Below are 14,055 nucleotides of genomic sequence, written 5' to 3'. Positions count from 1 at the left end.
TCTTTAGGGAGTGGAGCAACAGCTGTGGTCCAAGCAGCATATTGTGCCCCTAAAAAGGAGAAAGTGGCAATCAAACGGATAAACCTTGAGAAATGTCAAACTAGCATGGACGAGCTCCTGGTATGCATGTCTCATATTTCTTAAGTGGAGAGGTGTATTCTTGTACATTCATGTTGGAGTGGGAAATAACTTGAAGTTTTTTTACTCCTTTTTTAAAAGTTTGTGATTTTTTTCATTAATAGTGATGTTCATTGTAAAAATTCAGGTAAGTAGAGAGAGAATATATAGTTACTAGAGGCCTGGTGCACGAATTCATGCACCAGTGGGGTCCCTCGGCCTGGCCTGTGGTATCGGGCCAAAACCAACTTTCCGACATCCCCGGAGGGGTCCCAGATTGCGAGAGGGTGCAGGCCAGGCTGAGGGACCCCACCCGTGCACAATCGGGGCTGGGGAGGGATGTGGGAGGTTGGCCAGCCGGGGAGGGACCTCGGGAGGGCTTCAGGGCATGTCCGGCCCTCTTGCTCAGTCCTGATCAGCAGGACCCCAGTAGCAAGCTAACCTATGGGTCGAAGCGTCTGCCCTCTGGTGGTCAGTGCACATCATAGCGAGCGTTTGAGTGGCCTTAGCATATCATTAGTATATTACACTTTGATTGGTTGAACGGACGACCGGACACTTAGCATATTAGGCTTTTATTATATAGGATAATCCTCTCATTCTGAAATTAACACTGCTATATAATCTTTCAGACTGCACATTTAAACATCTTTGTATATTTATGATAATGTGAATCATATACTTGTTCCTTTTTATTGAAAAATTTATCACAGAATTTTGTGTGTCTATAAATATGAATTAATATAATTTTCAGTATGTGTGTAGTATCCCATTGAGTAAGTAGACCACACTTTACCCTGTTCTCTGGTATTGGACCATTACCTTGCTTCCTCTTTTTTATTGTTATAAAGGATGCTTGCTTATTTCTCTCTTTCCTAAAAATAGTATCATGCAGTTGTGATTCCTGGGTCAAATGGAATATCCATTGATGGGAGATGAGAGATAGAATGACCCAGGCAACACTGGCTTCCGCAAAGGTTAGGCAAATGGAGAAGAAAGGGAGTCCCAAGGATCCATAGCCTTAAGAGATGTTCTCTGGCATTGAGAGCTAGTCACACAGGGATTCTTTTTTACTTTTATGCACCATGACACCCAGAGTAGTTTTAAGTATGTAGTAAATGTAGTAGTTTTAAGTATTTCAGCAAGGGAAATAAGATAGCTTTTCAAATCATTCCTTTTTAAATTTTTTATTTCTTTGGCTTAAAATGGACTTCATGAGGTTTCTCCTGAAGATCAAGTGACATAGTACTTGAAAACTCTATAAACTGCCATACAATTATGAACTAATATTGTTACTTTATTAAGTAATTTCTCTGAGATCATACACAGCTAGTGATAGAGCAGGATTAGGACTAGGATGATCTTACAGTCCAGAAGTTTTTTTCTAGTGTCCCAGATTAGATTTAACTTCTGGTGTAGTCGGTACTGAGTATTAGGGAATAATTGAAATAAAAGGAAGAGAGGGAATAGAATGATATGTTAAACTTTTAGAAGATGAGACAAATGTGTTTCTTCAGGTGTTGGTAATGCATGACAGAAGCTGAGGAGCTCGGTTGCTGGCATGATCTTGAGCTGTCTTTGGTGGGAGAACACACACTTGGAAGGAGATGCTAATTGAAACCCTATTTGATGAACTTGGGTTTACATATGCCAGCAGTACCTTACAGCATCATTTGGACATTTGAACAACAGTGCATAAAAGAAGTCTAAATTGTAAACTAATTCTGTTAAAGAAAAACAGTATTTTTAATTTATATATTAAGCCTGGAATTTGAGAAGCCCAAAATGAATTTCTACCATTTGCCAGTTAATTTATATAATTCGTAAAGATAATGTAAAGATGAATGAAAGTTTTATTCATTACTTCATGATTACAGAAACTGAGGCTCAAAGTTTAAATAATTTGACTAAGTTCACATGAAAGTAATAGCAAACATCTTTCCAGTGGCAGGCACTTACATGTACTTTAACCTCATAAACACCTCTGTGAGATAGGTAGTTGCTCCATTTTATTGCAAGGCAATAAATCATATGATAATGACAGAGTCTGGATTAAAAATCAGGTCTTTCTGACTAAAGTCTATTTTCTACTTCATATAATACAAAATGATTATAATCTTAGTTCAAAATTAGAAAGAGCATCTCTTTTCAAATATAATTTGACATTCTTAAAAGTAATATTTGTATTATTACAACAGGGCCTTACTTTTAGAGGAAAGGAAATTTGATATCGCTTAATTAAAGGAAAAAACATCAATTAGATCTCCATAAGTTTTGTCCACATATTCCAGTAAGCTTTATGTTACAAATATCCTATTTATATATGTGGCAAATAAGTAAAGATTGGAGGAAGTGACTTTTAGTAAAGCACTTTTAAGATAATTGGCTTTTGTGGGGGAGGGGCACAAAGGTAAGCTCCCACTAAACCCTGAAGACACACGAGAAGTATAAATAATGCCAGATTTATTTGTGGCATTCATGGTGTCAGAGCCAGAGGCCTGAGTGCCAAGGGCTCCATTTCTGAGAGATATGCAGCCCTTCAGTTTACCTTTAAAAAAACCTAGTAGATCCGCACAGTAAACTTGAGATGTGGTGATTTTACAGTAAACTTCATTATAATGCAGAAGGCGCTCTGGGCTCTCCAGCAAGTGCTGAGTACAGGGGTGCAGTGTGTGTGACAGTTATTACTGAGGAGGCAGTATATTGCTCCTTTCTCTTGTCAAAATGTTTTCTTGTCTGACAACCTTTGCTAAGTGTGATGGGAAAATCAGCTGCCAGATCTTACATTTATTTTCTCCAGAGATTTTATCACAGGCTTTTCTCTAACTTTCTATTTTGAGATAGTTTTAAATTTACAGAAGAGTTGCAAAAGTGGTACAGAAGTTTCCATGTTATTTACTCAACAACTCCTCTAATAGTAGAATAACCACAGTCCAGTTATGAAAACTGAGGAATTAGCTTTTTATCGTATTTCAGACCACCATCATCTCACCCAGATCATGGCAACAGCCTTAAACAGGGGCTTTGCCTCTGGTCCTGCTTTTTTCTTGCTTATTTTTTACATTGTAGCCAGAGTGAGTGTTATGAAAAAAAGAAATAGAGTTTAACCTTTGATTCCTTTCCATTGCTCTAAGGATGAAACTTAAAATCTTGAATCCTATCTAATAAAAGAGTAATATGCAAATTGACCATACCTCTGCTACACCCACAAACCACGCCCACCAGCCAATCAGGAGCAACTATGCAAATTAACCCACCCAAGATGGCTGCGGCCACCGAGAGAGCAGGAGGCTTGGGTTTCCCAGCAATGGAGGAAGCCAAGCTTTCCGCCTCCACTCAAGGGTACAAAGTTTCAATTATAGAAGATAAATAAATCCCAACAAAAATGGTGGCAGCCACGGAGCTGGAGAGAGCAGGAGGCTTGAGTTGCCACCGGCAATGGAGGAAGCCAAGCTTCGGCAGCCCTGGCCTGCCTTGGCCTCCGCTCCAGGCTGCAAAGTTTCAGTTGTAGAAGATAAATAAATCCCAGATACCAGGGCCTCCTCTTGGGTTGCCGGGGGCATGGCTGGCCTTCAAACCACCACAGGCCCCTTGTCCAGGCCTCCCCATGCCCCAAGGGAACCCCCACCCTGATCCAGGACACCCTTCAGGGCAAACCAGCTGGCCCCCACCCATGCACCAGGCCTCTATCCTATCTAATAAAAGAGTAATATGCAAATTGACCACCACTCCAACACACAAGATGGCTGCCCCCATGTGGACACAAGATGGCCACCACAAGATGGCCAGCCAGGGAGGGCAGTTGGGAGGGACCAGGCCTGCAAGGGAGGGCAGTTGTGGGCAATCAGGCCAGCAGGGGAGGGCAGTTGGGAGGAACCAGGCCTGCAAGGGAGGGCAGTTGTGGGCAATCAGGCCAGCAGGGGAGGGCAGTTGAGAGGAACCAGGCCTGCAAGGGAGGTCAGTTGGGGGCGATCAAACCTATAGGGGAGGGCAGTTAGGGATGACCAGGCTGGCAGAGGAGGGAAGTTGGTGGCTACCGGGCCTGCAGGGAAGGGCAGTTGGGGGGGACCCAGGCCTGCAGGGGGGAGCAGTTGGGGGGGGACCAGGCCTGCAGGAGAGGGAAGTTGGGGGTGACCAGGCCTGCAGGGGAGGGCAGTTAGGGGCAAACAGGCTGGCAGGGGAGCAGTTAGGCATCAATCAGGCTGGCAGGGGAGTGGTTAGGGGGTGATCAGGCTGGCAGGCAGAAGTGGTTAGGGGCAATCAGGAAGGCAGGCAGGCGAGCAGTTGGGAGCCAGCAGTCCTGGATTGTGAGAGGTATGACATCCCTCAAGGGGTCCCAGATTGGAGAGGGTGCAGGCTGGGCTGACCCTACTCACCCCCCGTGCATGAATTTTGTTCACCGGGCCTCTAGTATAGTTATAAGATCCTTTTTTATATAGTCTCAGGTAATTAAACAATCAAAACTGGTAAAAACCTACTTATCTTTCTTATTTCAGTATCAGTGAAGCCAGACTTCTTACAGGAAGCCTTCCCTGATAATCACTCCTATTTTTCAATAATTTGCCTCTCAGATGAAGTCATGTGGTATCTTGTACTTCCCCTATCAAACTGATTATCGGTCTGTGTTGTAAATTAGTATTTGTCTTACCTCTTTACCAGATTGTAAGTTGCCTGAGGGCTCACCATAGAGATCAGGCACCTAATGTTGTGCCTGGCATACAGTTGGCACTTGGTAAATATCTGTTGAAAGATCGAAGTATTTACCCCAGACAAGTTTACTCATTGTCTCCTATAATCTTCCTTGCTTATTTCATCTTTTTGAAAATAATTATATGTATAATTTCACCTGTACTGCTGTAAAATCTCCACTTCCAGCAGAACGAAACCTCCTCTGTGAAGACTTCTTGCCTACCTTAACTGTTCCTGTGGGTTTTTGTGACATTTACTATTTTTACTACTCATTTGGCATATATGTGCTGTCCTATGTACTCCCTCTCATATGTACTTATCGCTTCGAATCCTGTATAACTATGTTAGCGGGCAGGTGCTTACTTTAGTTCCTTCTTTCTTTCCTTCATGTTTACTTAGCTTTTAGTACAGAAGATTGTGCTGGTGACTTTGGGGGTTGCGAAAATACATGCGACAGGTCCTTGCCACAAAGCAATTTACATTCAAGCAGAGAAGATGCGGAAAGAAAAACTGGCAGTTACTGAGCACTTCTTATCAATCAGGGATTATGGGCAACTTTTACACAATATATTTTACTAAACAAATACCAAGGTCATAGGGCAAATACATGAATCAGTAAAAAACTGTATCAAGTGCTGTAGGATTCATTCATTCAACAAATATTTATTGAGGTGTGCTGTGTGGCAGGCACAGTGCTAAGTGCCAGAAATAGAGACTTAGCTCTCGTTGAGTTTACAGTTTTATGAGGGATACAGAAGCATAAATGGGCAGTCGCAGTATAGTATGCCAAGTTCCACGTTGTTTAGGAATCCACTTTTAAGTACTTGCCTTCTAGGAGCTCTCTGTCTCGCAAGGAGGGACAGACAGCAAAGGCCTCAGGGTACTTATTCAGTATATGTGTGCCATGTGTGCCATGATGTAAGGATATGTACAGGGTGCTTAGAAGCCAAGAGAAGGGATACCTAACTCAACCTGGGGAGCTGGCAGGAAATGGTATTTCGACTGAGTTCAGAAGAAAGAATTGGCGTGTTCAGCTAGGCAGAAATAATGAGGGGCGTGTATTTGAGGCAGAGGGACCAATAGGGTTAAATGTCCATGGTTAGAAGAAGCATGGCTCACTTGAAGTTACTTGGCTGGATCTTAGGACAGGGTATGTTGGGGTGTAAGGTTGAGGGAGTAGGAATGATACTAGAGAGGTAAGCAGGGCCCTGATCACACAGGGCTTTGGAGGGCATGTTATCATACCAAATCTAATTTAAATTCATTAATGGAAATTGTGTAACCTTAGACTTTGGATTTAGTTTATGACCTTGCCCTGTTTCAGTATATTTCTCTTTAGAGTGAGAATTATTAATCATTTCACAAAAATGGGATGAAACAATATTTTGAAAGAAAACAACAACTCACAAACAAACACAAAAACCACCCTCTATTTATTAGTAATTATCCTTTCTGGCTGTAAAGCCAGATTTCCCAAGATGGTTTTCCAAGGGCACCTTGCAGTAAAAATATGTGCCCCTGGGGAGGCCTCTGTGGTCCTGTGCCAGGCCAGGGTGTGGTACAGAGCCCATGTTTCCAGTTTCACAGATTACTGATGTAGTGAGTGGAAGGAGAAGAGTCAGAATGGACTGAGGGTAACTAAGTGGTTTTGGTTTTAACTGTTCGCGAAGAGGTCAGGGCCATGGAGACCTCGGAAAGGTTGTGGCATAGTCTTGGCATTCCCAGTCTGTATTCACTAACTTGTAGTGTTGTTTTAGGCCTGCATATAATGAGTTATCATGTTTTCTCTTCTTTGTAGAAAGAAATTCAAGCCATGAGTCAGTGCCATCATCCTAATATTGTGTCTTACTACACGTCTTTTGTAGTAAAAGATGAGCTGTGGCTAGTCATGAAGCTGCTAAGTGGAGGTGAGTAAAATGCAATGAGGTGTTAATTTCCATAGGTTGGAAAGTTAAAAATGTTCTTCTTTTCTATTCCGGTTTGGTTTTCATGGATATTTGCATTTGAGGAGATACTGAGAATATAGGTTCTGTTAACAATGCTAGTGTATGAGCTGAGACAGGTCTCACACATTGCATTCAGTTGTCATGCCTCTTAAGTTTGTCTTAATCTAGGATGGTTCCCTCCTACTTCCTCTATTCCATGACATAAATTTGTTGAAGGATCTGGTCTGAAAGGTGTAATGGTAACTATTTGTAGAATGTCCCACATTCTGGATTTATCAAGTTGTTTCTGTATGGTGATGTTTAACTTGATTTACATTCCTCCATTCCTTGCAAATCGAAAGTTAGATCTAAAGCCTTGATTAGATTTAAGTTAAATATTTTTGACACATGTTTCGTAGGTGATGTGTACTTCATAGTGCATCATGTCAGGAAGGATTTGTTACCTAGTGTATCTTTTTTAAAAAATATATTTTTATTGATTTCAGGGAGGAGGGAAGAGGGAGCAGGAGAGAGAGATAGAAACATCAGTGATGAGAGAGAATCATTTGATTGTCTGCCTCCTGCACACCCCCTACTGGGGATTGAGCCCACAACCTGGGCATGTGCCCTGCCTGAGAATCAAACCATGACCTCCTGGTTCATAGGTCGACACTCAAACTACTAAGCCACCCTGGTCGGGCATCTGGTGTATCTTTAATGGTGGTGTTAATTTTGATTGCTTAAGATTATGATAACCAGGCTGCTCCATGGAAAGGTTAACTTTTTTTCCCTTTGTAGCTAGTAGGTGATTTGTGAGATAATACTTTGACACTATGAGTATTTAGTTCCTCGTAAGTCTTTTGTCTAATGATTTTAGCATCCGGTAACAATCCTGTTTGAATCCGTTCATTTATCAGGGACAGCAGAATGGTGGTTTTTCCTTTATTGCATCCTTTCTTTTACACTTATAAACTGTCATTCTTCTGTGTAAAAGAACCTTACCTTATTAACTGGGGTTCTTTGATTAATCTGTATTGTAATCTCTATATTAAAGAGTTAATTTAATAATCAACTCCAGTGGTGCCAAGTGAGAGGATCCTCCTACCCTCCATTGGTTAAGGCTGTCATTTAAAAAAATATTAATGAGGTACATAGGCTCAAGGGTATTTATATATTCAGTGTCTTTCAATAAATTATAGTCTATTCTTTCGATGCTCAGGTTGGCCAAAATTTTGTCAGTGGGAGTCCCCTCAGTCTTACTCTTGTGTCCTTTTGACATGAGTCCATCAATCTTTGATAACTTCCTTGTTTTTTGGTTCAAGATTTCCCAGGCTCAGGTTTCTATTGCTTTTCCCAGACCCAGAACCAGCCAACATCCTGAGGATCTCTGATCTTTGTTATAGGGGATGGCATTTAGAAAGCAACTTGGATGCTCGGGGTGCTCTTTGCTGCTACTCGGTCATTTCTTCTTGTTGAAAGACCTTGGAAATGTTTATTAAAAATAAGTCATGGTTTGACATTAGTGCTCCCAATTCAATTTTAATATTATAGACCTTCAAAACTTCCAAATTACACTTGAATCTCATTTCTGTTATACAAAATATCTTGGTCCCCAGCATTAATATGATTAATGATGTGCTTTATCCTGCAGTAAATACGCAGTCATTTCTGCTTTATCCTTAGAATAAAATGTAAGTATTATGATTGTAAACAGTGGACCCCTGGCATGTATAGATTGGCCATTTTGTTAGGTTACCTGAAGGCCCATGCCATGTAGTCAATTGGACATTTTGCTAAGGCATGGATTTAAATCCTGTGGTGGGAGTGGGAGGACTAGTGAGGGATGGAGCCACCTGACTTGCCCATCACTATCCTTCTTGGTTTTGTTTGCATAGGTATTTTGTATGGGAGCATGATTTTCCATTTTAGAATGGACACTTACAGCAAAGAGGGTCTATATTTGTTTGCAGTCTTAATATCATACCTCATTAATCACTTTACTTCCCCAGAGAGGTTATAAAGGAAAGAGCATAGGCTTTAGAATTAAATTTTAACTCTCCTACTTAGCAGTTAGATGTCATTGGGCAAACTATTTCAACTCTTTGAACCTGTTTACTTGTTTGTTAAATGGGGATAACTGTCTGCATTTCAGGGTATTGGGAAGAGTAAATGAGATGGTACAGCCTCCATCACCATGCTGACATATAGAAGGTGCACAAGATGAGTCATTCAGAATAACAATCCCTTGTTACTTGCTGCTTTTCAGTGTAGCCAGAATCACCTTTTTGTTTCAATCCCATTAGTGACACACTGGAGGAACTGGATTGCTTTGTTACAGGCCTTGTTCATATGATGGTTGGAAGCCTTGCTAACACCAACCACCTTTCAAGATGGTGGTCAAGCATGGTTCTTTCAGTATGGACAGATATGGGAATATTAGGTAATTCTGTATCTTTTGTTATTGCTCACTTATAGCATTATTAATTTACAAAATTGTATTATACAGAGTTTTTAATGTTTGCTAAAATGTCCTCTGATGAATAGGAATAAATTGTCTGCTTAATTTTCTCATCCCACACTTGTATGCCAGCCTATTCTTCCTATTCTTTCTGGTACATTCCTAAGCAGAATTTATATATATATATATATATTTTTTAAAGAATCCATGTTCTCTTAGTGAATAAATGACCTGAACACAGAAGGGGCAGGACATGTTTCTGGGTGGTATCTTTTATTATTTTTTATTTTTATTGATTTCAGAGAGGGAGAGGGAAACAGAGATAGAAACATCAATGATGGAAGAGAATCATCCATCGCTGCCTCCTGCATGCCCCCTAGTGGGGGTCAAATCTGCAACCCAGGCATGTGCACTGACCGGGAATTGACCCCTGACCTCCTGGTTAATAGGTTCACACTCAACCTGAGCCACATTGACTGTGTTCGGTGGTGTCTTTTAAATGTATGACTCTGTCCCTCCTGGTCCTAGGACAGTGCCCAATTTTTTTTTTTCCCTAGCACTTAGCAGATTTCCTGAAGGATAATTTTCAAACATTAATTCTTTTTTTTCAGGCATTAATTTTTATAACTACTTATAGTTTTATGAGTCAGTGTAATCTTACATCGAAACATTTTAAAAGAGTAAAAATTTTGCATCTTTTTAAAGGAAATGAAATCTTGCTTTTGTGGTTACACAGTGAATCACATTTAACCTTTAGAGATACATTGTGCAATATTAGAATACAGTAGGTAGAACTAAGCACAACTTTAATTTCTTTTTAATAGGAGGAAACTGTGTCAAGAAAGCTCAATTAAAATTCCATTCATCAAATACTTATTGATCACCATACATTGGTGAATCAAACTGTTGGTCCTTGCTCTTATGGATCTCATAGCTAGTAAGGAAAAGGTACAGTTAAATAATTGTAAGTGTGTAGAGTGCCATGAATAAGTATTAGGTGCCATGGGACTAAGTCAGGAGAACTTAACGTTATTGAGGGAGAATGGATGTTGTGGGGTTAACAAAGACTTCCCTCAGGAGGTGATATTCAGCTGAAACCAGTGGAGATGGTATCAGAGGAAGGATGGAGAAGGGATCTGGATAGAGGGAACACTCTACAGAGAATTGTCTGGAGGCAGGATGGAGGAATGTGATGTGTCTTATGAACTGATGGGGAATCACAGCTGCAGCAGGGAGAGTAACAGGAGACCTTTTAATAATTAAAAATATATATAACCAAAATTGACAGAAAATGTATAGGCTACCTTCTTTCACATCAACCTTTTCAGCCAAAATATTAAAAACAAATGCATATTTTTGATTTGGCAATATTGTACTGTTGTAGAATTTAATACTAGTAAGCTAATTAAATTGCAACTGTCACTCTCAAACCTATCAACCACTGGACATCATAGTTAAAATAAGTTTCAGTGTGTCAATATTATTATTTCATAATGCTTCCTTATAACTGTAATAACCTTAACTTTTGCTAATTAAAACTCTGATATTGAATATTCAGATTTATCAGTATAAGAAGTTATGTTTAGAAATTAGAAGTACTTTTGATCCACATAGCTATTTCTACAATTTATTAGCACCAAAGTGCAATATAAGATTTTTAGAATCAAAGCAATTAAGAAAACTTTTGAAAGGAAAGAGAAAAAGTACCTGTAGGCTTAGATGCTGCAACATGCTGAGGAAAAGAAGGGGAGACCTTTCAGGACCAAAATTTTTCAGTCAAGGGTGATGATCTTAGAGTGACACCAGAGGAATGGCGGTATAAGGGCACGTCTCTTCCTCTGCCCCTGACATTTCAACAAGTTAACCATCTATCATTCAACAAAGAAGTTCCTGCTCAACACAGATGCATAGCTGAGAGACCTGCACACTGAAACACCTACAGGTGGGCATGCGGGAATAAACGAGGAGATGAGAAAGGAGGAAAGCACAGACTCAGCCATGCAGCGGGGAGTTTGTGGCTCAGCTGGGAGCTCACAGCCCAGCCAGGAGAGGGGAGAAAGCCTATGGTAGCAGGCACTTCCTTCGGCCAGGAGGAACAGAGTGTGTGTGTGTGTGTGTGTGTGTGTGTGTGTGTGTGTGTGTGTGTGGCGGGGGCGGGCAGTCAAACCAGCAGGGCGAGCTGCTGTGAGCAGAGCGGCGAGGGCGAACAGTGACTAAGTTTGCAGATGTCTGACAGAGCTTGGTGTTCTGCTGTGCAGCTCCCCACTGCTGGGTCGGGCAGTGGTGTTTCAAACAAAGAAAGGGAACCAGAGAGCCGCTGCTTAAACTCGCCTCCCGTTGCCCTTGGAGTTGGCTCCAGGAGCATATTATCAGTAAACCAAGAGCTGTTGCAATAGAATCACTGTTTCTGATCCCCAGGAGGGGTTCTTGGGTTGGGACCTCACAGAGGTCAGGGGTCACCATTATGGTGAGGGCAAAACAAAACCCATCCCCAACCAGCACTGCAGTACTGTCCTAAGGAAGCCAAGGAGGCTCAAATCTGGGAGACTACAGAGGTAAAAATCTTGCGATTCAGCACCATCTACTGGAACATAGTAGAAGACCTCTTCAGAGATAAATGCAAAAACAAAGGAGGGCAGCAAATACCATGAAGAACCACTGTAACAACTATGACCAGAGAGAGTGAAAAATTCCCCAGAAAACAGGCTGGAACACATGGAATTATGTGATATAAATGATAAATTTCAAGATTGCAGTTCTGAAAATACTCAACGAGATGCAGTTCATTGCATTCAGAAAACAGATCAATGAACAAAATAAATATTTCTCCAAGAAAATTGAAACTTTCAAAAAGAATCAGAAATCCTGGAAATGAAGCATTCAATTAAGTAAATTAAGAGCGAACTGTTGAGCATAGAAAATAGAACAAACTAGTTAGAGGAAAGAACTAGTGATATTGAAGATAGGAATCAAGAAATGATGCAGAGGGAAGAAGGGAGAGACGTGAGAATAAAGAAAAATGAAAGAGCTCTACAAGACTCTATGACTCCATCAGGAAAAGTAATATCAGAATTAGGCATTGTGGAGGAGGAAGAGAGGGAGCATGGAATGGAGAGTCCATTAAAACAAATAGTGGCTGAGAATTTCCCAAATCTATGGAAAGAACTAGATCCTTGAATCCAAGAAGCAAACAGAACATCTAGTTACCTCAATCCAAAGAGGCCCTCTCCAAGGCACTTGGTAATGAATCTGTCAAAAATTAATGACAAAGAAAAAATTCTCAAAGTAGCCAGGAAAAAGAAGGAAGTGACCTACAAAGGCAAACCCATCAGAATTTCATCTGACTTCTCAGCAGAAACTACAAGCTAGAAGAAAGTGGAACCAAATATTCAAATGTCTGAAAGAGAGAAATTACCAGCCATGAATGATATATCTGCAAAATTATCCTTTAAATATGAAGGAGAAATAAAGACATTCCCAGACATACAGGAACTGAGGAATTTTATCATCAGAAAACTTTCATTGTAGGAAATACTCAAGGGAGTTATTCTACCTGAAACAAAGAACATTAAGGTCACAACACTAAGATCATAAAAAAACTTACAGCATAAACAGGGATAATTTGTGACAACAAAAACATACAGGGAAAGGAGGAAGGTCCAAACTGGCAAAGATGATGATCAGATGCATTCAAAAGGAAACTCAACACCAAACAAACAATCCAATCAAAAAGTGTGCAGAGGACCTGAAAATACACCTCTCCCAAGAAGACATACGAACAGCCCATGGATATAGGAAAAGATGCTCAACCTCACTGGCAAGTAAGGCAATGCAAATAAAAACTACAGTGAGCCCTAACTGGTTTGGCTCAGTGGATGGAGCATCGGCCTGCAGACTGAAGGGTCCCAGGTTCGATTCTGGTCAAGGGCATGTACCTTGGCTGCGGGCACATCCCCAGTGGGGGGTGTGCAGGAGGCAGCTGATCGATGTTTTTCTTTCATCGATATTTCTAACTCTCTATCCCTCTTGTCTTCCTCTCTGTAAAAATCAATAAAATATATTAAAAACAAAACTACAATGAGATACCACCTAATTCCTGTTAAGAGTGGCCATTAACAACAAGACAAACAATAACAAGTGTTGGAGAGATTGTGGAAAAACGGGAACCCTCATTGACAGCTGGTGGGAATGTAGACTGGTACAACTACTATGGAAAGCAGTCTGGTGATTCCTCAAAAAATTAAGAATAGAGCTACCATATAATACAGCAATCCCACTCCTGGGTATATACCCAAATAACTCGAAATCATGTATTTGCAACAATATGTACACCCCTAAGTTCATTGCATTATTCTCGGTGGCCAAGACTTGGAAACAACCAAAGTGTCCCACAATAGAGGACTGGATAAAGAAGATGTGGTACATATACACGATGGAATACTACTCAGCCATAAGAAAGGATGAAATAGCGCCATTGCAACAACAGGGATGGGCCTTGAGAACATTATGCTAAGTGAAATAAGTCAAGAAAAGCTAAGAACCATATGATTTCACTCATACGTGGGATATAAAACTGAAACGTATGAACATGTACAGCAGAATGGTGGTGCCAGAGGGAAGAGGGCCCTAATATAAGGTGACAGAAGAAGATATGACGTTGGGTGGTGGGCACATGGGGCAGTATACAGATCTTGTAACATAGAAACCCACACATGAAACCTATAGGTTCACATGTTGGCCAATGTCACCCCAATCAATTTAATTTTAAAAAATGGATGATGATCTTAGTGGATTGATCATTCCTCCACTTATAAAAACTATATTGTTGGATACTGAAATGGAAAAGACATTGTTATCCCAGGGGCT

The 14,055-nt window shown here is 40.7% G+C and overlaps 1 protein-coding gene across 1 annotated transcript in view; it reads left to right on the top strand.

Moving 5' to 3' along the window:
- OXSR1 (oxidative stress responsive kinase 1) overlaps positions 1-14,055 on the top strand; it is a 76,059-nt gene that overhangs the window by 15,852 nt on the left and 46,152 nt on the right. Inside the window, exons 2-3 of the mRNA XM_080675663.1 lie at positions 8-120; positions 6,605-6,713. Of these exons, the coding sequence (XP_080531789.1) occupies positions 8-120; positions 6,605-6,713 (222 nt within the window). The remainder of the gene's footprint in view (positions 1-7; positions 121-6,604; positions 6,714-14,055) is intronic.

This window comes from Plecotus auritus (genome assembly GCF_963455305.1).
Source record: "Plecotus auritus genome assembly, chromosome: 6".
Taxonomy (NCBI): Eukaryota; Metazoa; Chordata; class Mammalia; order Chiroptera; family Vespertilionidae; genus Plecotus; species Plecotus auritus.
Note: the sequence above shows the minus strand (reverse complement) of the source record. Positions and strands in the feature narration are given on the sequence as shown.